The sequence below is a fragment of the Lates calcarifer genome, linkage group LG17 (assembly GCF_001640805.2).
Source record: "Lates calcarifer isolate ASB-BC8 linkage group LG17, TLL_Latcal_v3, whole genome shotgun sequence".
NCBI lineage: Eukaryota > Metazoa > Chordata > Actinopteri > Centropomidae > Lates > Lates calcarifer.
Window position 1 is genome coordinate 17,095,346 of NC_066849.1, and position 26,087 is coordinate 17,121,432.

At 40.4% G+C, this 26,087-nt stretch overlaps 2 protein-coding genes across 2 annotated transcripts; both read right to left on the bottom strand.

Moving 5' to 3' along the window:
• Window positions 1-278: 278 nt before the first annotated feature.
• On the bottom strand, window positions 279-19,295 carry kif14 (kinesin family member 14). Its single transcript, XM_018673056.2, is given in 32 exon segments — window positions 279-1,697; window positions 2,032-2,182; window positions 4,025-4,054; window positions 4,056-4,100; window positions 4,284-4,406; window positions 5,192-5,344; window positions 5,859-6,046; window positions 6,354-6,584; window positions 6,721-6,821; window positions 8,030-8,136; window positions 9,133-9,274; window positions 9,375-9,468; window positions 10,193-10,325; window positions 10,807-10,953; window positions 11,240-11,387; window positions 11,534-11,691; window positions 11,856-11,958; window positions 12,275-12,459; window positions 12,743-12,806; window positions 13,151-13,298; window positions 14,575-14,747; window positions 15,126-15,244; window positions 15,759-15,875; window positions 16,036-16,143; window positions 16,435-16,465; window positions 16,558-16,610; window positions 16,904-17,002; window positions 17,175-17,262; window positions 17,414-17,668; window positions 17,973-18,898; window positions 18,900-18,962; window positions 18,964-19,295. Coding segments are annotated over 32 exon segments (4,911 nt in total). The 5' UTR covers window positions 19,018-19,295; the 3' UTR covers window positions 279-1,323.
• A 780-nt stretch (window positions 19,296-20,075) lies between these two features.
• On the bottom strand, window positions 20,076-25,950 carry ddx59 (DEAD (Asp-Glu-Ala-Asp) box polypeptide 59). Its single transcript, XM_018673055.2, has 8 exons — window positions 25,844-25,950; window positions 24,649-25,502; window positions 23,969-24,151; window positions 23,750-23,839; window positions 23,183-23,434; window positions 21,675-21,827; window positions 20,609-20,737; window positions 20,076-20,441 (listed from the first exon to the last, which is right to left on the bottom strand). The coding sequence occupies exons 2-8, from the start codon at window positions 25,483-25,485 to the stop codon at window positions 20,181-20,183; spliced, it is 1,905 nt and encodes a 634-aa protein (XP_018528571.1). The 5' UTR covers window positions 25,486-25,502; window positions 25,844-25,950; the 3' UTR covers window positions 20,076-20,180.
• Between the last annotated feature and the right edge of the window lie 137 nt (window positions 25,951-26,087).

The following is a 26,087-nucleotide window of genomic DNA, read 5'->3' on the forward strand; positions in this document are numbered from 1 at the left end:
TAGTGGTGTTGCAGCCTGAAGTCAGTCAACAATGAGTCCATGACATAATGTTTTCTTTAGTCTAAAGTAGTAGTTCCCAGCATAGGGTCCAGGGACCACCAGGCATTCCCCTGCCAATAATTTTTACATCCCAAAAATAAGAGTGATACAAATATAAAAAATATATATAATTTTCAGGCTAACAGGGACAGACAAATAATATCTCGCAAGGTCCAAATTTAAAGGACAATATACTGTATATCCTAGAGGTCAATATGCACAGTATGTGTAACTATGTAGACTTTACAATTTCAGTATTTAATTCACCACAAGGTAACCCAATTTGGGAGTGTGTATATGACTGTTTTGATAAATATGTGTAACATTTCCACTTGTACTGTATTTCTGAGAGTCCATGCTACAATATTAAAGATTTGGGCTTTCTGTCAAATCGAGCCACGTGAATTTATTGTAGTAGTACAAGTTCCTATATTATTTTGCCATATCAATTCTTTTTACCAAATGTTACAAAAGACTAAAAGGATACAAAACACTGCTTCATTAAAGTACATGTATTAAGAAGAAACCCTGAGTATACAAGTCTCTCCTGAGTGCAAACTGTTACAGTATGTGTACAACATACAAGAGCAAAGCTTAATGCAAATATGAGAACAAAATATACCATCATACAAGAAATCATATACAGCAGAAAATGGGGGCAAAGTCTCTCATTATTATTATTACTATTATTATTACTTTTTTTTTTTTACAAAGCCCTGTAACAAACCAGTTGCATGTTGAACTGTTGCATGTATGAATCGATAAAAATGCAACACTGAATAATTTGAAAAATATAGTACAACAGAGAAGACCTAGTGCAACACAAGTAAACATTTGCCCTATAGCCAGTTACATATCATTACTGTGTTTATCCATCATGAATGACTCTATTAAACTCTACTACATTCTACTTTCTTTTGACTGAAGTCTTTGCCCCAATGCGTGTCAAAAATACCTTAGTAAAGAAACAAAAGAAGTAGTATAGCATTTACATCATATCAGAAAAGACACACACTCACATGTGTTGAGCAGAGTTAATTATAAGCGTGTATATAACTGAATTTTATTGACTTGAATGGCAACAGTATGTCTCTGCAATATTTGCGGCCTCTGATGTAAGGTTAGCGATAGTGGGGTGTACAAAAAAAAAAAAAAAAAAGATACCCACTTGTTATAACCAGCAGGAAGCTCACTTCAAAATTTTCTCTATGACAGCAGTTAATTTTTTTTTTACAGTAAATCTACATGATATGAGAACATCATAAAGAATAACACAAGTACACATTACACCCAGTGGGGGCTGCCTTTGGATGACACATCTGGATGGAGAGAGTACACTATCTTGCTCACGACTCGATTTCTAACAGCACTGTGAGTGGTTGTGCTCTCTCTAGTTGAGATTTCATCTTCTGCACTCTTATCTGAGGCAGCAGAGCTTCTGCTCTCTCCTGCCCCCTTTTCGTTCCAGGGAGAGGACAGGGACTGCAGGGCAGAGAAGAGCTCATCTCGAGCAGTCATGATGCTCTGAAGACAGGGGAGCTGCAAGAACAGAGTCAGTGCTTCCTCCTTAGACAGACCAGTGATCAGCTCTTCAACAGCCTTGGCAGAGGAGGAGATCAGCTCTCTGCAGCTGCTGAGGCTGGAGTCTCTGTCTTTTCCTGGAAGGAGAATGACAGGGGACATGACGCCTACAGCAACAATAATCTGGTCCATTTTGACTGAGGCTGTTTTTGTTCATGCTGTTCACACTAAATTTGTTCTTTCTGCCAGCAACTTTGTCAGCTAACTCTTACACTCATAATGTACGTTATTTATCCAAACCAAACATGTTATTATTATAGCAAAGATAATTTAAAAATTGTTTGAGCTTTGATTGGCTGAGACAGGTAACTGGCTTTGACAGTTATACTGTTAGTTTCTAATGCTCATGACCCTGGGATGAGTCACTCTGGATACGACTAAAAACCCAGAATCTGTGTATGTCAGTTTCACCTCGCAGGGCGGCAGACACAGAGGAGTACAGCTGTCTGATGGCTTGGTTCAGCTGGAACAGTTTGGTCGCTGTAGTCCTCAGTTTCTTCAAATGGGAAGCTGACGCCTCCTCCGCCCCTTCCTCCACCTCCACTGGGTCAGACTCTCTCTCCTGTGTAAAAACATGCAGCCAACAATTACAAAAATAAAACATACACAACATACCAGTGGTCAACATATATTTTTATACTTTAGATATCTACTAAACAGGGCACTTGAGAGCCTCTTTTTTACTGGCACATGAATAGCAACTGAGAGACTGTTACTCATCAAATTGTCATCCTGACATTACCCAGCTACATTTCTCCAAATTGCTCTTGATATTTTAACCAGGGATCTTTTTGTTGTTTGTCCTAGTTCTCTATGTTGCCTAATACCACCGAAAGGATCACACAGAAACATGCTAGTATACGCACACCCACACAGTGGCAAATGATGTCACTCATTAAATGGGGCTTCCATGGTGATGCGTCCTTTCCTATGACCAAACCTAATGGCCTCCTCCCCAGTTCACTACTGTACAATAGAAAATGTTAATACACCATGCCATTTACTCCAACACACAGTTCTGTGTCCAACTTTAATCTACATTTTAACTTCTTTAACTACTGTAAATATAATTTCCTGTATAATTATCAGGTCAAGTTTTGCTTAAATAAAATAAAAATAAAAAGGGTCAGCGATTTTCATATAATTCCATTTTTGCCACTATCTGTGACTGCAATTTCATTTCTTTTTTTTTTTTCTTTTGATGCCAAAATTTGAATTTTGGTGTGAAGGCAAATCAAACCTTCATAGAGCTGCCACCTCCAACAATTTTTGGTTCAATGAATGACAATATCTGCTACAGTGCACACTCACAATGTAGACACATTTACATCCACAGTCATGCACATGAGCAGTCCTGCTTCACATGCCTTATTCAAAAAACGCCATGAAAGTAGTTGCTACAAGCTATAACTCATGTTTATTTGACTACAATAACACAGTGGGCGGCAAAATGCCCCTGCGTCTATATGTGTCCGTGATTGGTTTTAACAAAAAAACTGCTAGTTTGTGTGGCTAAGATAACAGCAAACAAGCCTGTTAGCTGTGACTGATGCCACTTCATTCAACACATTCATTACCTGAACTATCGTTTAGGGGTGACTGCGGAGAGATAAGCCTACAAGCACTGAGCTTTACAGGAACAATAAAAGGCTGAGTGGCATCTTTAATGGGGCTGCTGTGGGAGTGGGTATTAATCTGTAACATTTAAGCCTGTGTCAAGATGGAGGATTGTTTTTATCCTTTACATATCCAAGGAAGCTTTGCCAGGCTTGTATTCTTTCTTTCAGCAACGATCTATGCAAACAAACAGCAGCAGTATTTGTCATGAAGCCGCAGATAGCCAGTAGCCAACACCCTTAATCAAACTATTTTTAATTTCACTGTTCAGAGTTTTTACCTAGAATTAAATTGGCAACCTAGAATATGACACACCAGTACAGTAAATTCTAATAATTATTAGGTGAGTTATGGTTTAGGAATTATACCAATAACCTGTTCTTATATTACATATCCACGGAAAGCAGTGAAGTGTAGTTTTCTAGTTAACTGGATCACAAGCCTTTTGAATTTGTTATGGTAACGATTAATGATTCTTGTCATCTGGTGAAAAAATATTTCTCTCACACTACAGCTTCATCATATCACCTTTCTCTAAAGTCTGACCAAAATAATACCTACCAAAATAATGAACTTGTCAACATTTTTTTCTTGATTTTGTAGCTCATGTTTTGTTACTAGGAAATAAGGAGCTGTTGACAACATTTCTAGGGGGGCAGTACAATCAATACCAGTAATCACCAAGATTCAGATGTGGTTTCCCTAAACTTTCAAGACTTCAAGAATAGAGAGGGCTTGTTACAATACTACCATAGCACTTATAGCTGACTGCATTGTTTAAACTCACCGCAATATGGTAGTGCATGTAGGTCTGCAGAAGCACGTGCTAAATCAAGCGTTTTGGATTTTAGGTTATGCAGAACCTGTAAGAAGAGATGACAGATGTCAGTGATAGCAACTGATTTCAAAAATACCTGTTTACACATCCCAGAAGTTATTAACCAGAAATATGCTCATAACTTTAATCATGATCATTTTAATGTGATAGGATGATGAACAAATGAAACAGGGATGTGGCCAAAAGCCACAGAAATTTTATTTCTCACCGGGTTCCTGGGATAGGCCAGCTGAGCCTCTCTCAGCATTTCCCTGGTGATGGTGAGGCTCTGCTCTACAAGAGAGCGAACACCTTTATTGGTTCCCTTCAGCAGACACATGACCATTGATGGCTGAAAAGATATAATCACAAAATAACACTATGACCAAGATACATATTTAGGAGTAAATTGTACAGAGTAAAAATAAACTTTGTTCACTTGTTGTTGTGGTGTCACTGTTTCTAAATTACTTCAGATCTAGTCAGGCATTTTTGTTCTTGACTTCTTCTTACTTAACAGCCAACATACAATATACACTGATACCAATATGTCTGCAATTATCTGTTATCACCCAAAATGGTGGTGTTTTTTCACTACATTTCCCAGAGATCACCTGTCAAGATAAATCATTTACAGCATTTTAAATTGGATTTTCTGTAGGTGAGTTTCTGGCAGTCTTTCTTTCTTTGATTCAAACATGCTGATTGTCACTGCATATGATATACCCTGTGGTTGTTTTGACTGTTTTTGAGATAATGTTAAAATTTAAAAAGAATAAATGAATAAACAAACAAATGTGTACAAAATATGTGTCGATATATGCCAATCACTGTGATGAATAAAACTGAACAGAAGAGAGAACAATAGATTAAATTATCATGTCCTTCATTGCCCCCTTGCACACAGTTTTGTGCATTTATGAAAGACTGACAATTCTATGCATTTCCTCACCAACCAAAAACATGTTGTACCCTCATTCAGCTCAATAACCCCCCCACCTCCTAACATCTTCCGTGCTCTGAGATCCTCACAGCTAATAATCCATTCTCTAGTACTGTGGAGTGGGGGCTTGATTACAGTGGACCCCAGAGCCTTACCAGCGATAGTAGCTGCTGTGGTATTAATGGTGGAGTTACCTTGCCTGTGGCCTGTGCACCCAGCTCCCCAGCATTCAGCGGCATGCAAGTTACTGCCGCCAGGTGGCCAAGCGCGAGCAGCGCAGCATCCAGGCACTGACTGCTCTTCCTCCGCGCCTCCGTCACCATGGATGTGATTTCAGATTCACAACCCTGGATGGGGAGAAAATTATCATTTCAGCAAACATCAAGTCAGCACAAACTAACTGACGAACGGCTTGAATGAAAATTGATTTAATGGTGAATCAATGCAAGCAAGCCAACAAAGTGGTCCATGTAGTCTGAGGGGTCGGTAAATAAATTAAAATACTAGAGAATGTGAAAAATCAGGAGTGAGAGGGGAAAATTGTGTGTTTAGGTGCTGAGGCTGGTAAGGAATTTAGATTTACTTTCCATATATTCATGTTCTGTTTGGGGCTCAAGGATGAGAATTCCCTTCGCTTGGCCATTTCCATAGACAGAGCTCAAACAGCTCAGAGCTAAGACCCGTCAATCAATGCTCTGCATTTTGATTAACCACCCCCTGTCCAAACTACACTAAATTGTAAATCATTTTTCAGCCCAGATTTTTGTACTCGCTTCAACTGACTTATATACTCTGCCATGAAAAGCACAATATAATGTCAATGCACAGTTTTTACTACAGTGTGGTATTTTCTGTGTTTACCTGAATGAGCAGCTGAAAGAATCCTCCCATCTTCTTGACTTGACTCTTGAGTTCCTCAGCAATGGTGTAAAGCAGGCCAGAGGAAGGCTTAACACTGGCCAACCACTGCATGGTAACAAACACTGCACTCTCTATAGCTGCGGTGGCCTTCACTAACTGAGTCTGGGCCACCAAGTTGCACACAAACACTGCAGAAGAAAAAGCCATAATAAAAGCTTGGTCCAAATACATCTACACAGTAAATCAGGGAAAAAAGAAATGGATAATCCTTGGCCTGAATGAATGGAAGAACTGGTATATCATCCCAAAACCGTGAACAAATTTTTTTCATGTTCTGTGCGCAATGTCAGACAACTACATAGTGAGTGATTGTTCTAGTCATGGCCTGGATAAAGTTAATTATCTACCTACTAACTTTGAATACCAGAGAACTCAATGTTAAAACCAAAGTACCAGTTTGCTCCTCTTCTCACTCATTATATACATTATACTCACCGTTCTCCTGGCTGTCATCATCCAGGCTGTCATACAGGTCGGATATAGTTTGGACCGACGCATACACCAGGTTCAGATCCGAGGCCAACCTGTCAGCCATGCTCTCCTCTGTTCCATTACAACCACGTAAATTAGCCACTGATTGACCAATCAATTCCTTGCAGATGCCAGGCAAGGCAGAGTCTGTGGTGCTGGAATGGGTGGAGGGAGGTTTGGCAACACCCATCAAGCCTGGGACAAACACAGTGATGAGATGGGGTGTGCAACAGTGGTGTCATTAAACATCAGTATTACAACACTTTGCTACTGTAAATGTTTCATTTCATTTCAATTTGTAAGCAGAAAAGACGTAATTCTGGGGCCTCACCAGCATTTTGGGAGGAGCTGTTGTGGAGGCTCTGAATCGGATGGACCCGGATCTCGTAGAGACGCCCTGAGATTCTTCTGCTCTTCAACATACTCCTGCTCCTGATGCCAAATAAAATTCAAAAACCTATGAGTGCCTTCCTAAGATTTTGTAGTTATACTTACACTTTTAAAGCATGTTGGATACTCTCATTCAGAATAGATACACCATAGGTTGCCATTATACTAGGATCTGAGTGCTATAATTTATTTACTGATGTTGTTATGATGGTATTGACATTTACTCTTATTAAAAATAAACTGTATTTTTGAAGCTTTGGAGAGAATTAAGTTAATTCAATTTTAAATGGGTTGGTTTACTAGGATGCATGATGCATGTAAGGGTTAAATTGAGTTCTGCAGGAGAATAAACTGTACTTATTCTGAACAATCAGAGGTGGGAAGGTCAGTAAACAGCTATGACTCTGGCCACGAGGCTTAAGCGTGGGTTTAATGGAGTCAGAGAGAGAAAAACTATGAAGGAACCACAGACCCTGTGCCATGTTTCATTTGGCTGGGTCTGCTGGTGGTTCAGGCACCACCAGAAGCACCATAAACATGGTTCACAAGAATAACAACAGTGCGAGGGGAAAATGTTGGGGATCTACATGTCCCACAGGTGTTCTCTGTGTGTGTTTGGGCTATGGGTTGTAGAGTGAGAAATACAGGGACCCTTGGTGCCCTTTCCCTTTCTAAACCCCTTGGCCTGGCCTTCATGGAAATGAAATTAATAAACAGAGGAAAAAGAATAAAGAGGGAAATATTCTGTGGGCAGCAACTTCATGTCAACTTTTCATGAAAGAAAAAAAAGGATGTGTTGAAAGTCAAAAATATGTGCCAGGTTGTAAATCACACTGGTGGAAACTAGGAAGACTTTGTGAAAACAAGCAAAATCTTCCAAACTGTTTGACAAAAATGATTTTCCGTGTTCCGTCCACATACCTTTCAACTTTCCATATACATCCACTTGCCTGACATATTGTTTGCATTAAAAGAGTTGAGCCTAAGCACTGCAGAATTAACACCCACGTACTGTAAGGCTAAAGCATTTTCCATCCAAGCCCTGAGCACTGTTGAAAGACAGCATGGTGGGCAGAGATTGTCGGTACTTCCCACAGTAACACACTGTAGGTGTTACTAAACAATTGCCTACTAACACATTTCAGTCACTGGATAAGAATACAATGCATTTCCTGAAATCTAATGTAAATATAGGAAGCTGGAAAGAGGGATTGATTGATAGGAGGAGAGGGGAAGAGCTGGATAATTACCTTCGGCGTGAGAAGGACGAGGTGGAGGCAGAGGAGGCCGATATATCTTGCTCCCACTCATCATCAGGGCCATAAAACACATCGTCATCTTTAGAGGTGGAATCCCCCTGCGGAGAGTAAACTACTGCTGACATGCCCAGTCTCATTTACTCAACTTAATGAGAAAAGCACAGCAAAGTGAGGCAGCAGTCCTCTGTCAGGACATAAAACAACCCATTCTGGACTGTAAATAAGGTCAAACACCCAGGAAATTGGCAATTGCACTTGAGCTGATGTCAGACTGGATATGTAAGATGAGGAACAGACAGGCTGGCTGATTGAATATGCTTTATTCAACAGGCATCATCCATTAGCTTATTAGAGTACTGGTCAAATAAAATGAGCAAGTATGCACAAGCTTCCAATAAATTTTGAAGGATTCTGTTGGCGCTTGTTTATCAGATTCATCATGAGTGTATTCATTGCATATCCATCATGAGACCCTTACAGGTGTAAATAATTTTATGACTTACCTGCATCTATGATCCTGATTCTATACACAATAACCAATGTTACTGTCCAATAAAACAGCATAGTCTATTATATTATATAGGATGTAAAGTATTCTAAATTCTATATAAAGATGAGAGGCAGCGTAAGCTGAGCTAAGAAGGTTGGCAGAAAGAAACTTTTGAATGAGTCGAAAGCCTATGACAGGGCAGACATTTACACCACACACCTAGTTTTCAATTCATCCGATCTAAATCTTGCCTTGTTGTCTTTGGACAGGTGGAGAAAACTGGTAAACTACACAAAGAAAACATGTGCCCACAGCCTTCTTTCTCTGAGGGAAGAGCTCTCACCACTGAACCTCTGTAGCACCCAATTCATGTCTACTTATAATTTGGTTTGAAACGTTGTCAAGGCGGGGTATAATTTGGTGAAACTTATCATTTTAAAAAGTCCAGGCCATTCACATCAGGATCAGCTCTATTTGTAAAATATCAGTTCAGTTTTAATCAGTCAAGTTTCAGCTAGTTAAATATGATATGCATTTTCTAATGCGTTTGAGGAAAAAACATTTAATGGAAAAACTTTGAGGGCAGAACTGATTTAAGGCAAACCTGTTCGAGTTCCCTCATGGCAGCCATGTTGTTCTGGAACTTTTCTAGGCTCCAGAAAGTGGAGATCCCCAGCTTTGTGTTTTGAACCCGAACCTGCAGTAAACCACCTTCGTCAAGATTCTCTGTGTCAGAACTCTCGTGTCTACAGAGGAGAATCATGATACCAAAATCAGATTCTATTAATACTGTCAGGCTTGAAATTATACTGTAATTAAAACAAATGAAAACAGTATTTTCAATACCTGCTGAAGACTGTGTTTTTCTTGAGTTTAGCACTGATCTTATTAGCTTCCTCAATCATCAAGGACAACTTCATGGCATCCCACTGTGGACAGACTGCAATGCAGAAATGAAACATTAACTACACCACAACCAACAGCACCGAGCCTGATTTGAAAGTTTTAGATGGATGGAAGGAGTTCAACAGTAATACTATTCTTACTGTAACTTTGATTGAGGGACACTAAGATACTACACTTTCTCCGTCATTGTCTGAAACAGTTTTATTACTACTGTTCTCCACTTCTAGGATACATATCACGTTATGTTGTTGACTTTGATTTTATCACCACCAATATGCTGCTCAAGGGTCAACAGGATACCTCTCTGAGAAATAATAATAAACCCTTGACTCCATGTCCATACAGTGGAGGAAAGAGTGGGGAAAAACAAATACAAAGATTGTTGCAATGAAAGATATTCCCACTGGAAACATATTTATAGTCAATCCAATGAATAATAATAATAATTACATTTAGTGAGACTGAAATTGTTTCTTTGCATTGTATAAATTTATTGTAGATTAACCACCATCCATGAGAGTTGTCCATCACCTTACAATAATCTGCTAAATTATGCTTTATAGCCTCACTGCCTCCTTCTCAGTTCCTATTAAAGTGCTGTTCAGTCCAGTGTTTATATCAGAACTTAGAAAACACTCTCTATTCTAAAGGTTTTGGCTTAAAAATGGACAGATCCCACCCATCTAGAACTCAAGCTGGGTGGGATCTGTCTGGGTGGGTATAGCTCTTAACTCCAGTAGTGATTTCAAAGATCTTACCATTTCGGGAAGTCTGGTTTTCCCTTAAAGCTCTTTTCTTCTGCATCTCCTCCAGCTCTTTGCTGATCTTTCTCTTCTCCGCCTCCAGGGCCTCAACAATCTTGGCTTGACTCACACGGTGCTCTTCCATCGCCTGGAGCGAATCATGGTAATGTACACAATATTAAAAATCATCAGGCCATAACATTATGCCTAAAGCCAAGCTCTACCACGACTGAAAACACATCCCAAATTGCCCATCAGTTAAACATAAAACCCGGTGTCAGCATATTTGCTTGAGCTTCTCGAGCTCGTTTTAGATCATCAGAAATCCTGAGAATGAGCAAATGAAGGAGATGATGTAATCTACAGTTACAGGAATAATCCAGATTTCCTGGAGAGAGACGTCCGAGGATCAAGAGAGGATAAAATGCAGAAAGCTGCCTGAAATAAGAGCTGTTACTTCTCTTCTCTTAGATACTACAGCTCTACCACCCACTAATCTGGATCTCTGACTTAGGGCCAAGTTGTTAGTATTTACTAGAACACACAAAAACAGCTCCCAGGGAACTCAAAATAGTCAAGTCAAGTGAAGAAGAAATTTAGTATTCCCAGGTGTTACTCTGTGTCCTGACCTGGGCCTCCATGTGCAGGCGGAGGCGTTTCTTGTGGGTGTCCACCTCCTGTTCCAGCTCCAGCTTGGCCATCTTCAGCTGTGCCATCTGGTTGGCCACCCTCTGTTGGTCTAATTCCTGTTGGCGTTTCCGCTCGTTCTCCTCGTTCTGAATAAGTTATATTTTGCCATTACTTAATACTTGTTGCACAACCTGACAGTGTAAGCATATACATAAGATTATACACCACAAGAGCCAGTTGATGGCTCTGTAATGATGCAGAATAGCTCACAAGGTTTAGGAAAACGTATATATTTCCTGCAAATGGGCATCACTAAACAGTCATGATTCCCTAAATAAACATAAAAGGGAACAAATACCTGCTGACCAGATATTGTAAAGAAAGCATAATGTTTCCTCCTTAAATTTATAAACAGAAATGAGTTTTGTGTACCAGCTCTCTTTCCAGGGCATGGATCCTGTCCTCATACAGCGCCCTCTGTTCAGATAGCTCCTTTTGGGCCACCTCCTTTGCCATCTGAATTCCTTGCATCATCTCTTCCTTTGCCTTCAAATGGGCTTCTTCAATTTCTGCCTCCAACCTGAGACACACAAAAATGGCAAGGGAAGTTCTTACTTTGATTATTTGAGTCTGCACAGATGTATGTTCCCAGGAAAAATTAAATAAATAAATAAATAAAAAAACATCGGGATGGCTGGTAGTGATATGTTTTTCCTTTTGACTCACTGAGCTCTTTGAGCCGTGAGTAACTCATTTTTGGCAAATTCAAAGTCTTTGTGGCCATCGCCTGCATTTGTCCAACACGATACCCGCTTCCCAGACTGCACCTCTGTTGGATGGTTAAAGCGGAAGTAGTGGTCTCCACCCAGAATCACCCTGTCACCCTGGAGGCCAGATACACCAGCACAGATGAGAGAGAAATTAATATGTAAATTACTTGTTTGACTTGTTATATGAAGAGAGTTATTACCCACATTTGAGTTACCTCATAGCATAAGGCAATACTTAACCTTTAGGAGAGAGTAGAAGATCTTTTGTATCTACTTACATGATGTAGGACAGTGGAATCTGAGATAAGGTTCCCATTAACAAAGGTCTTGGCGCTTTCCATTGGAGTGATGCTGACAGTACCATGGATGTTGGTTATAACACTAAAATAAACAAATAAATAGATTAAAAAAAAAAACATGTTGCATTAAAATGAAAACAGGTTATAACCATAGTGGCCAAATATCTTAAAACGATTCCCTGGTTTAATTATTGATTAATAATCTGGATGATCATTTTAGTAACACCCTATAATCACAATTCCAGATATACTTTTTTTTATAAGTAGTAGCCTTTTTAATCTATTTATTTCTTATATAGTCGTAGTGATTAAATATATGTTAAATAAGCATACATGCAAGACTGCCAAGACTGTAAAAACACTGTTTACTCAAACACCGTACAGTGTTACTTTCTCACCAGTGTTGGTCAGCAATTAGGGCTCCAGTCAGCTGAATGTCATGGCTGGAGCCAGACTTGAGCTTGCCCACCGTCGTTTGACCCTCTTTGATCATGTAAAGAAGCATCTCAGACAGCTGAGGATCCTCATTCAGGTTCACCAGGTTGGGAAGCCGATTATCCACTTTGAATGTCACTCCTGCTTTCTGAGGACACACAAGAGCAAGAACATTTCTACACTTGACTACAAATCTTGCCTGGTTTTGAATTTGTTTCCGTAACAATGAACCAACATAGAATGTTATTAGTGTGAGGACGCATGAATATTTATTACTGCTCTTTTCAGGGCTCATTACTTTGACTCTGACAATTGGTGTGCTATTGCAAACTGTGGATGAGAGCACGGACACATAAAATGAAGACAAATGTGTTATGTACAGGCAGTTCAACAATTAACAGGACATTAATGTTCCGCTAAGACCAGGTTACCTGCAACTCTTTGGTTTCCTCACGTTTACGTATTTCAGCTTGTTCCAGTTTCTCTCTCCATGCCCTGTCAGAAAATAAAATAAAACAAAACAAAAGCTTAAAATCACATATACAGAAACTCAAATCTGTATTTAGTCTTTGTACATTATATGCATACATATACATGCAAATATATGTACATTACAAAATCATTATGTGACTTAAGTGGAAACAAAATCCAAAACAACAAGTGCAAATACACAACACATAACAAAGTACACAAATCACTTTGCTAATAGGTTTGTCTAAAATGTGGAACTCTGCTACAACTTTCACTATGATCCCCTCAAAAAGGAAATTATATTAAGCGGGTGTGTCATGTCAAATGAATAAAATTAATAAATTCATTATGATTGCAGTAATGCTTACCGGTTGGCCTCGACCATTTCTCTCTCCTGCTGACAGAGTCTGTTCTTCAGGGCAGAAATCTCCTGCTGGAACAGCCTGACCCTCTCTGGTTCGATTCCATGGGAACTCGTCTGAGCTGCTCGCAGCTTCTCCACCTCAGCCTTCAGCTCTGAAATACACACACACACATCACAAAGTTTTAAATTAAATGTATCAACAGTACAACAAATGTAAACAAATGTATCATCAATGAATTTCCCACAAGTGGAATAAATAAAGTCTATCTTAATCTTAGCTTTGACCAAATATAAACTTAAATGAATACCAATCGATATAAAATTGCAGGAAGACCTGACAGTATGTTTAAAGGCATAACTTTAACAAAATCTGAGTATTTCTGTGGCCTCTATTAAAGACCTGGCCGAGACGTGTCATTTATTGAGGACATTTTACTGAGCAGCATTGACCTGATTTGCAATGTTTAAGTCATATTCACTTTGAGCATCTCGCACACTGACAGGAGACGTGAGTGAAATCCACAGCAAGAGCTCCCCTTAGTGCTAAAAACATCAAACAGCAGCATAATCATCTCATGAAAAATAATACTTGCATGACAGTTAGCCGCCATGTGCAGCTGACAGTGCATAAATATGGCCTGGAGGCAAGGTTAGGGCCAAGCCTTAATTGAACTGGGTAGTGCATAAGTTGGTGATGGATAGATGGGCAGACAGGAGAGTATGTGGGAGAGTAGGAGAGAGAAGATGATCAAGAGCAAGACACGAATAGTAAGATAGACATGCACGTACAACGAAAGAGAGAAACAGACAAACAGAGACAGGGAGACAGAAACAAAGAGAGGCAGATGAAGAAGGTGCCAATGTGCAGAGAATGAGTAACAGCTCAAATGAGTTTGTGCATGTAATTAGGCTTTTGATGACAGAGGGGTTGTTAAGAAGAGCACTCTGTTGCTTTAAACCTTGATTTTGCACTGTGAGGTTCTTCCAGGGTACTGATAATGTTCACACCTGTGATGACAGGAGTTTGGTAACAACCTCACTCTGGCATAGAAAAGTCATCTATGGTTTTCCTTGTGAATAAGGATATACAGGTGTGTGCTGCTTGTGTGACATGGCAGATGTTCAGATTTACAAAGAAAGGTGTTATGTTGGCTTTGCTCCCCTTTGACCTTAGCTGTAGTCACAGAGGCCGCATCCATATCTTTTTTTAAAGTCTCAAGCTCACAACAGGGGGGTCAGGCATGTCTGGACCGATTCACAAACAAACATAATGATAAAACATATAAACTATTTACTATCTGTTACTACAACTTGGGTTTAGAAAAATAAACTGGCTCTATAACAGGTTTGAAAAGGTTACTGCAGTTATATCAAAAATAAAAATAGTCCAACTGAGCTTTTCGAATGTGGATGTTTTGAGTGGCTTACCTCTGATGAGCTTGGCACTGGTGTCCTCATTGACCTTGGCCACATTAATGATTGTACGGGCCTGCTGGGCATAGCGCAGAGTGCTTAGGCTTTCCTCTACATTGCTGCCTGACGGACTCAGTGTGGCAATCATGGCTGTCTTGGAATTACCACCAAGGCTTTCTCTTAACAGCCTGTAGAAGAAGAAAATGGGATTCAGTCAGGATCAAGCTTCTAAATTGAAAATGCTGATTGGGTCAGCGATCCATGACTGTGATATATATGAGAAAATATAAACAATATGTGGAAAAGTCTTTTCAGTATAATTACTACAATTTCTATGCTCCACTTTATAATGAATTAATTTCAGATGATGTACAGTAATTGTGTATGTGTGAATTTTCATAGAAGTCTTTAAATGTGTATATATCACACACTATTTTGGTTCACTGTATGAAACTGTGGACTTTGTTTATTTTATGGGGTTTTTTTTTAAATAATGAAGAGACCTTACAAACATGAACATCATGCTCTACAACAGCTTCACGTGTACAAACATAGTGATCTCTCACCATGTGAGGACAGACTCTCTGTATGGTATGAAGACCTTCTTCCTGGACAGTGCCTGTTCAGACAGGGCAGAGATGACCTTTCCAAGGGTAAACAAGGATTTGTTGATGCTAGCGCCCTCCTATAAAGAAACAGAAAATGCCTTGTTTTGAATAAGAGTACATGCAAATGCAATTATGAAAATGCAGCCTCAACTTAACAGCAAATCCAGTTAGTCACTGACAGCAGTCCTAATGAAATACTTTTTGTAGACTGTTTCCATCTGAAAGAAAACTGTTCATCTAGCAGTGGATGCTTCATTTGTTTTACAGAGGATCACATATTGAGCAAATGGGTCTGACTACACACAAGTCTACTGAAGATACAACTAATGATTACTGATTCATGGAGGCAATCTATTATTTAGGTTTCAAAACATCAGAATGAAAAATGTCCATCACAAATTACAGGACCCAAGGTGAATTCTCATAATGAGAAACACCTACAGTATATGGTATTTCTTATACTATCTGAGAAAAGGAATAGAAACCCAGATATCCAATTAACAATTACACAAAATACAGAAAAGCCCATTCTCATGTTTGAGCAGCAGCTACCAGGGTGTGTGTGTGTGTGTGTGTTGTGTATATATGTACCCTAAGTCGGTCTCCGCTTGTCTGAGCCGAGTTACATCGTTCACTGCCTGCCAGATCCACCAGGTTGATCTTGCTGGTGATGCTGTGGTCATGTTCCTCGCCCTCCACAAACTCAGTCTGTACACAAGCACAGACAGAAAAACTGATTACATGTCTGACATTTCGATGAGTCATACGACAGTCCAAGTTAATCAACAACTGTAATTATAGAAAATATTTCGGCCCTCTGTTTTTGTTGGATGTTTGATAAGGACACAGGTAAGTCAAGAAGCCATACCGTGGTCTGGGTCATAACCAGGGTGAAGACAGAGTGAGATCTGGAGCTCTTGTCATTCATTCCTGTAGCTGCTGTGGCTCTCTGCTTGTTGCCGAGCTCCAGCCACCCCTAAAACAGAACAGTGTGAGTTAGGACTAAATCTCTGATGTGATCAGAAGCATTTTTTTTTTTCCAGTGCTTCTCTTTGGATATTCAGTATCTTTGAAGCTAAACGCTTATCTCCACTGCCCCCACTGCACTTTCAAGACATTATTCAGTCAAACGTTTATGTTTGCATTTCATTGTGGCCTCTTACTATAGCCAACACTGAACCTTGACTTGCTCAATCATTCAAAGTTGCTCATAACAGTTTCAGCTAAAGGCCAGGAATCTGAAAGAAGAAACTATCTTTCAACGTACCTGAATGTCATTGTAAGAGCTCACAACATTCCTGTGAAGAAATAACAAAATGAGCAATCCTGCGAATCATACCATTCAAGAATGTTGCTTTGAGTAGTACAGCAAAAGTAAAGCTTTTCTTACGTAGAAAGCTCAGCAACATAAGGACCATGAACTGGATGTTCCCTCACCCTCAGCTGGAAACACAAATCAGCTAGGTTTACATCATATACTTCCTATTCATCTAAAAAATGTGATATATTATAAAGAAGAAGATGATGTTCCATGCTATCTTGATAGACAGGAAAGTCCAAGAACTTTCCATTCTAAACTGGACATCAAAACCAATTTATCTGAATATGTATCAGCCAGTTTTACTAACTGCCAGCAACAATTTTACAATAAAATCTGTCAGTTATATGTCACAATTAAAATATAATGATACTTAACAGGTTTTGAAGTATATTTCATTCATCTGCAAACTACTTACAGGCATCCTCCTTTGGTTTGGCTCATCTCTGGTCACCAGGAGGTCATGGATCTTCTCATTGTACACTTCAAAGTAGCTCATCTCTACATGACATTTGACCTGAAATATAACCAGCCAAATGGGTCTTTTAATGACTTAAGTGTCTTTTAATCTATGGAGTTTTTTCTGGAGAAAATATGCAGACTCTAGATTTTTCAAGTAAAACTGCCTTAGAAATTAAAAAAGGACTATTTAACCAGCATAAATATATGTTTTTTATGTGACATTTTACCTCCTTATTTTCCATGGAGACCAATCTAGAAAAAAGATCGCGACAGAACCTTGGGATAACTCCTGGCTCTTCTCCAAAGCCCATCATTCTGCAAAAAAAAAAACAAACAATAACAACAAATCAAGCTGACAGTTGATAAATTACAATTTCAAAAACATGATACATTTTTCAAGAGTAGAAAATGGGAGGGGATGAGAGGAAAGCGATTCAAATGGAAAGGGATGACCAAAAATACTCACGTATATGACTTCCCAGAGCCTGTTTGTCCATAAGCAAACAGACAGGTGTTGAATCCTTCGAAGGCCCTCAGTAGCAGAGGTTTAGCCAGTGTCTCATACACCGTCTGCTGGCTGGCAAAGGTGGGGTCACTCTCATCCACCGAGCAGAAAGAGAAGTCATAGTTGAAGGAGTAGCTCTGTTTGGACTCTGGATGCTGGACAACAGTCTCCTGGCTGTTCATGAAAATTACCTGCAATGCCTTCTCATTCTTCTCCCTGTAACAGAACATTATTTCAGAAAATGATTTAAATCTGAGCACATCCATAAGCTAATGTGCATCATTTGCAGTTTGGTGGTCTGGTGGTCATTTTCTAGAACATTCCTATACAGCCTGCAGTATAGGACCAACACTTCATTATCAGTTAATCTGCAAATTATTTGATCTGTAAAACGGCAGGAAGTAATGAAAAATTTCAATCACAGTTTCCTAAGCCAAGGTGATGATATCAGATTGCTTGTTTCGTCCATCCAACAAATACAATATTTCACATCAGTTAAGGTGAGTACTACATTACAAACCTGGTACTGAAAGGGCGGACACGGACAGCCACAGTCACTGCACTGTTTTCCATCTTAAATGAATCCTGCTGCTTCAGAGCTTCACTGGGACGAGACAGGTGCTGCTCGGAAGGTGCCGGAATTGGAGCAGGAGTGGAGATCCTGGCCTGGGCCACGTCTCCCTTTTGGCTAGAGGTGGATGTCTTCCTCACCTGCTGGGCAGAGTTTGGCTTGTGCACACCTGCGGACGCCTTGCTAACTCGAGGAGCTGGGACAGGTTTACTGTCATCAGGTTGCTGTGCTCGGAATTTGGGCCTTTCTAGACTTGCGGACTTGACTGCCACTGATTTAGGCACTTCTTTCCCTGCCAGTCTCTCGAACACGTCTCTCTTGGCTGCGATTTTCTCAAACGGGGTCTTTTTAGTAGGGGTTTTAAAGGTTTGGGCTTGGTCCTCTAGCTGCCTGACTGTGGAGGAAGAAGTAGAGGGTGTCTTGTTGTGCGCCAGCTTCCCTTGGGTTTCCACATGAACAGCAGTTTCTCTGCTTTTAGAGGCAGCTTCTCTTAAACTCATTGACCTGAATAAACTAGGTGTTCTGCCGTTTGGTTCACTGAGGACTTTCTGCGTTGGCTGCAGGCCAGTACCGCTGACCTTACGCTGGCCCTGTGCACTTTTATCCATGGAGGGAGTCCTGGTCCTGCGCTGCAGGGTTAGTCTCTTCTCCGGAGCTGGCGTGGTATTCTGACTGCTTTCAACCATGGTTTTCTCCGTTGTTTCGGCCCCGGTCTTCCTCCTTGACCTCCTCTGAAGGGTGAGTCGGCTCCGGTATGGAGTCTGCTGCCCGCTGCCACTTTTTGACAGCGCAGAAATAACGTAAGTCCGGTTTACCTGTCGGCTTTTATCAGATGACCTGCTGTCTTCACACGCAGAGTCTCCGGATGTTAGTCTCACTTTTTCCAAGCACTGTGTCTGTTGCTTTCCTGCCCGGTGTCCTGGACGATGGTGTTGCCATTGAGATGGTCATAATAAGCGGTATGTTTCCTCGCTTGAACGCTAAATAACGACATGGTAGTCTGCTGATAAAAACAAAGACGTTAAACTGAGTTTACGAGTTAGCTAACTGCACTAACGGTAACTTCTCTTGGGTTAATGCAACTAAAACAGTGCACGACATGAAAAACATGTAAGACCGGACGCAAGTACAGCTCAGCATGTTAGTTAAAAGTGAATATAAAAACATTCAAATAAAACGAAAGGTTATGTTCACGCTAGCAGAGCCACTGTTTATTATTATCCCTTCTTCCGCTTTCGCCCGCTTCAATTTCAAATCGCCTCTGCTAGTGACCGCTGATTGGCTGAATTCTCGGAAATTGTTACGTCACCTTGTGGCCAAGACCGAAGAATTTATGGTCAAGACAGATGGGTACCTGAGACTACCGCTAGGTGGCAGCATAATCAAGGTTAAAATGTGTATTGCTACATCTCTAGAATTAACTGTAATCAGATCTTGTGCTACTCCTGTTTTCCCTTCTAAAAATAGCACTTTACCGTTAGAAATGTGACTTAGTCCCTCCTTCATAGAAGAAAGACACAGACTGATTTTTATTGCGTTTATTTGGGATTTTTGTTTGTTCACTTTTCAGTGGTTATTTTTGTCTCTTTGTAGCCCCTCTTCGTCTCCCTAGTCATTTTTGCTTCTCTATCCATGTTGTGTCTGTTTGTGGTCATTTTTGACACTTTGTGGTCCATTTTATCAGGTTTGTAGTTGTGTGCAACTTTTTGTAGTTAGTTTGCATCATTTTGTGGTAGCTTTGTGTTACTTTGCAGTCATTTCAGAAAGAAATGTTTACAGTTACTTCAAAAAGAGGCTCTGGTTCAGGAGCCCCCTAATCCCTTGGGCTCCTCGGCCTGTGTCCAGTAGGCCATGACTAGAAATCATTCTGATGTAGCCTCAGAGGCTTGTTCAGAGGCACTTTTGGAGTATCAACATTAGGGGTGACCTGGATCTACCTAGTTGCATAAGTTTTGCTGTTCCCTGCGATTGGTGTTCAACAAAGATGCCAAAAATTGTACAGCAGTGGCAAGAAAGACATGTCTTACATTAATAGAGACACTTTTTTCAGAATGCATTAACATGACTTTTATTTTTTAAATAGGGAGTATACAAAAACATTTAGCATTTCCTCAATAAATAGACAGTATCATTGCAGGAATGATAGAAAAAAACTTTCTACTTCTTGCGACGGTCGTGTTTCCTTATAATGTCTATGAGGTTGTTCTTGGTTACCAGTGTGTCCTCAGACCCTTGCTTGGTCCTTTGTTTTTCTCTCCTCTGCTGCTCATGGAGATGCGGTGAGTTCAGGAGCTGAGGGGGCAGGATGGACCCTGTGGGTTTGACTCGGTTTACCACCTCCAGGAACAGCCGCTTGTTGTTGTTGTTGAGAAAAGTAATGGCTGTGCCCCTGTGTCCCAGCCGACCTGCTCTGCCCACCTGGATGGGGAAGAAAAAGTGTAGATAGAATACATTTAATTTGCCTTTCATAATACATATCAGGCAATACAGGAGAAATCAAATGTTCAATTATGTCGATAATCCAATATTCCAAATTAAAAATAGAATTTTAAGATTACCACCTTCCTACACCAGGAATTACTAACCTGATGGACATATTCATCCATTGTGTTTGGCATGTCAAAGTTCACCACCAATCTGACATTGACTAAGTCCAGTCCTCTGCCCAACACTCCTGTACTGATCACTACCTCAAATTCTCCATCTAGAAGACCCTGAAAACACAACAGAGCAAATATTACACTGTCAGACATATTTAATATGGAAACATGCACACTCTGCATGGACTGTGAATGACCTCATTATGCAACAGGGTTCTATGAAACTCAGCTAGATTTAACTATAAATACTGCCAGATATAAACAACCAAAACACAGAAATGTATTTTACATCAGAGTGGGGATCTCAAAGTTTTGAATCCAAACATACTAAATTTCATCACAACAGAAGTGTGTAAAATAATGCACAAGCCAACTAGTATATTTCCATCTGATGTAATGGTGCAGTCATAATATGACATCAGCCTGTGTATCCCCCTAAGTCTGAGTATAAATAGTTTCAATGATGTGTTGGAACTAGCAGCGACAGAACATACAATACAATACAGCCATGCATTGAGGAATTTTTTTCTTTTTTCCCTACCCAAAAAAATCAATCAAAGAATCAAAGAAACTTCAAAGGAGGAAAATTTAAGAGGAAAATCCAGAGATCAGGATGTTAAATTACTTATGGTACTTTTTAGTTTCCTTTTCCTGTTTTGCTGTTGAATGGCATCCAAGTAAAATCTGGATCATGTTAGTCCTTGCCCAATTACAACCGTTAATCCCTGTCTTTTACTCCTCCACTTTCCTTTTTTCTTGTCCTTTAGAGCTTGCTTTCTGTTTTTTTGTGGTTGTGGTTTTGAAAAATAGCTTGTCTGTCCTTTATGCGGTTTTAAGGACAAAGGCTGAGTGAATGAAAACACTGTGTTAGTACTTTCAGTGTTAATATAACAACATTCAAATCCTTGTGCATTCAATATACAGACAAAAACAGCACTGTTAAGTCTAAGCTAAGGGTGGCTGTGGTATTCCAACACTCTCAGACACCAAATATGGGAGCACTGCTATCTATCCACTTGACTGTGCATGTTCTGGCTGCTGTTGGACTCACCCTGAGGATGCGGTTGCGTTCCCACTGGCTCTTGTCAGAGTGGATTGCCACTGTATTAAGGCCTGTCACCTTGGTGACCGCCTCACACAGCAGATCAGCCCCAAGTTTACAGTCTACAAACACCACCACTGGAGGGTGGTACAGCTTACTGTCCTGCAGGGCCACAAATCAAAACACAGAAACAAAGGAGGATTAAAAAAAAATTACAACATTTTTATATTTCAACCTACAGATGTTTCAGTATATACAGACTGAGCCACTACGTTTGAAAGTGATTGAAAAGGGTCAGAATTCTCCAGCAGATGGCAGTCCTGACTCTGCAGCCGATGACACACACTTTCGAGGAAAATAAATAGCAGGACTGGCTGACACACTTAAAAGTGATCACATTCACCTGTTTGGCTACATATCAGGTTTCCTGCTGCCACAAAGAGTTGACCAGTGGATGTAGCAGCACCAAATGTTTAGTGTGACCAGACTGCATGGTAACAGAAGAGTGAAAATTGCTTCCACACTTACCCAATCCCAGTTTATTCACTGCTTTCTTACCTAGACCACGAAAGAAGGGCTTAACAAAGAATAAATAAATGTTATGAAAGTGTGTTCTTCATGTCTGTTCCTTATTCTTAAACTTATTATTTCCCTTTTTAGCTAATAAAGTATCACTGCCCAAAGCAAAATGGTAGATAAAGTGATAATTATGGCACCAATTTGTGAGGACATGCTATGATTTTCTGATTTTACTTTAAGCAATAATCATATACCATGCTGTAAGGGTTGTAAGGCAGTCCACTCCAGAGTTCTGGTTTTCTTCATCTGTGCTCAGTGATGGTGCTGGATTTCATAGCAGCAGTCATGAATAAAAAAAAAAAAAATCACAATCACAACATCCCACTACACAGAAGAGTATCTCCCATTACTGGCACAATCGCCTCACCATACTTCTTCACTGGGCTAACTAAAGCAGACCCTTCCTGTCCTGCCCTGTATAAATGGTACAAGCCATTGCTGGGATTCCTGGAATGGGGCCATGGCTCAGGGCCCACCCATTTCCTCCAGACAGGGTCCATGGCTGCAGCAATGGCTGTCTAAATATGGTGTAGTGGGGAGACTGGTCCTTGGACCTTAAGGAATTCCCACCTTTAAACAGCCAGTTAATAAAATACCATGCAGGTACCAGTGCATGTCAAGACTGAACGATAAATCCACTATTAACTGAAACTGAGATAACAACCCACTTTCTGTGTTTGTCTCCACCAGAGCAATTTCTGGTTCCCCAGAGTACAATTAGACTTCGTTTTACAAAAAAAAACCCTACAAAAATTGATGACCAGTTAAAGAAAGCTTAGTTTGGAAGTGGAAGTGCAATGTTGACAGTGATAGTCCACCCAAAATCTTTCTATTGAGACAATGAGAACCAGTCTTACTGACCAAGAGAGAGAGAAAGAAACAGTCTGCCTTTTCAACAACACCTCACTAAATTACAATTAAAACAGATTGCAACTTACATTGAGAATCTCAAACAGCTTCTTCTTCTTGGAGGGTTCTTCCACCCATAGCAGGATCTGCCTGACATTGGCACAGGGTTGGTTCTTCTCTCCGATAGCAATACGGATGGGGTCACGGACCAGCCGAGCAGCCAGCTCCTCCGTCCCCGTTGGGATTGTGGCTGATGCCAGCAGAGTCTGGTGTTCTTCAGGGACTTGTTCTAGAACCTCCAGCACCTGCTGCTGGAAGCCCATCTTCAGCATAGTGTCCACCTACAGGTTACACCACAAATACTTTGTGCTTCAGGACTTTCTCCATTTAAAAATTGTATGATATGAGGCAAAATTCTAGGATTTTTCCCAACTGTTATGTTGTTTGGGATATGACCTGACTTTAGTGAAAATTAGTTATGAAAGCTCTTCATAATATCAAATTTTGTGTGAAATCATTTCCAAACTGATGCTGTATCACCAATCATCAATATAATCATAATATATATCATCAATATATTGCCCATTGGCACAAATTTCTATTTTTTTTCAATGTTGGAAGTCCTTTAAGTGCTGAAATTTCAGATTTTGTCATACCTCATCAACCACCACAATCTTCACTTTGTCAAGCTGCACTGCTTTCTGTCTCAAGATCTCAAGGAGTCTCCCAGGGGTGGCTATGAGAATCTAAGGTGATTAAAAAGAAGAACATTATGATGAGAAAGAAAGCCAAAGGGTCAAATCATCATATAAGACAATGTTTGAAGTGACAGAATGGGGAAATACTGTACAAATAGTGATTGCACTGTACTGTACTTTGATGCTAGTCTTGAGGCGGTGGAGCTGTGGGGGAAGCGGCATGCCACCCACAAGCAGGGCGGTTCTCATGTTGGGGAGGCACATCACCAGTTCCTTCGCCTGTCTCTCTATCTGAATGGCTAGCTCTCTCGTGGGGGTCAGGATCAGAGCCACAGGGCTGTGCACACTGTGTGCTGGTTTCTAAGAAAAGAAGATGTACAGCATGTCAGTACATATGTAGGCCTTAAAAACATTCCCTGAACTAAGTGATGTTATACATTCCATGTCTACTGGAGACATTTCATGCATAGTTACACACTACTAATAATTTAAGTAGTATGTAAAGGGAGGTAATGACCAACTAGAGGACAGCTCCTCTGTCAGCTGGTGGAGATCTAGTATCTTGATAAAGGATACCTCAGCAGGGAAGATGCCTGATACAGCAGTCTGAATCTAATCTTTTCAGTTTAATTTACCTTCTGAGCATGCAAATACTCTCCTGTATGATAATAATAATAATTTTACCTCCCTTGACATTGTAGGTTCCTTTTAATTTTGCCCAGAAGAGCAAAATGACCTGACCTGTTCATTCCTTACTGTGGGTTGCTTGTAATATTGGTAATTAAAGAACATAATACCAGGACTGAAATGTGCCCTGCACAAAAAAAAACACTATGAATTATTTTTTTTTTTTTTACCTCAAGTGCTCTCACTACAACTGGCAGCAGGAAGGCCACAGTCTTCCCTGAGCCTGTGTCAGCGCTGGCAATCACATCCCTCCCACTGAGACCAACAGGCACCATCTGCATCTGGACTGGCGTTGGCACCTCATAGCCGGCCTTCTTCAAGTTCCCACTCAGTGTGGCGGGGAAACCACAGTGTTCAAACTCAACGATGGGTCTTCTGACATCTCTCCCCTGGGTTTCAATGCCTAGCTCCTGTTTAATACGCTGCACCTGTTCATCTGTAAGACCTGATATGAATCGGTCTTCCCTGTAGGAATACACTGCTTCACTTTCACCCACCCCACCAGTGTCAGCTGCTGGTTGTTGAGGTTGAGGAGTCCTTTCATCTCCATTTACATCCATACGGTTGAATACATCTGCCCCAGTCCCCATTCCCATTTGTACCAAATGCTTGGCTTTGCATTCAAGACTGCAAACATCATTATCAGTGCTGTCACAGATGTACTCCCCATAGCGACCACACATCACACAGACAGGTTCCCCAGGCTCCGGCCACCTCTGACTCTTTTTGAACGATTTGACCGGCTCCTCTTCCTCCTCCTCATCACTGGAGGAAGACTTATGTCCATCATCACGTACTGAGCTCTCTGTCACAGCTGCAGAATCTCCACTTGCTTGTATTGTCTCATCCTGTGTTTTGGTTTCTTCACACGTTTCCTCCTTCTGAACAGGTGTGTCTGAACTACCTTCATCTTTTCTCTCATCCTGTTGTATCTTGCTTTTCTTATTCAAAATTTGTACTGATCCCTGGGCAGGTCTCTTCACTTTCAGGGCTCTTGGCATAAACATTTTTAGGGATTATTAACCTGTGGCCACCAGAAAAACAGATGTAAACATTAGGCTACTGTCATGGATTTAGGCAAGTTCTTCAGTTGGGGGAATTCGCCATGTCTGGCATGTACAGCATATTTAAGAAAGAACTCAAGAGTCAGGATTAACCTATTTTCTCAATTTGCACTGCATGGTAAATCTACCTTAAATACAAGTTAAAAGTCCCTACGGTTTCGTACATTAAGTGAAGGGATTAAGTTTCGCAGTCAAGTTACCACGTTTCCGTGTATTTTGAAAGTAACTGAAAAACTGACTCATAAATGCCGATAAGTATCTTAAGTGAATGTTTCTTATACATTAAGAGTATTGCACATACCTCCTTGCGTCAAATCTTCCAACGGTTCAAAACAATCACCGACGCACACTGATGACGCACTATTTCTATGCACGTCGGGAAATGCTGTTCGTAGAACCACCCTTCCGTTGTACCCCTCAGTGTGGTTATTATCCTTCTTTGTAACAGACCCTTTTTACATATTTTTTGATTAATATACGAAAAAATTAAACAGTCAAGCTTTAATGAAATTCAGAGTCTTCTATCTCAGGTTATGTTTTGCATT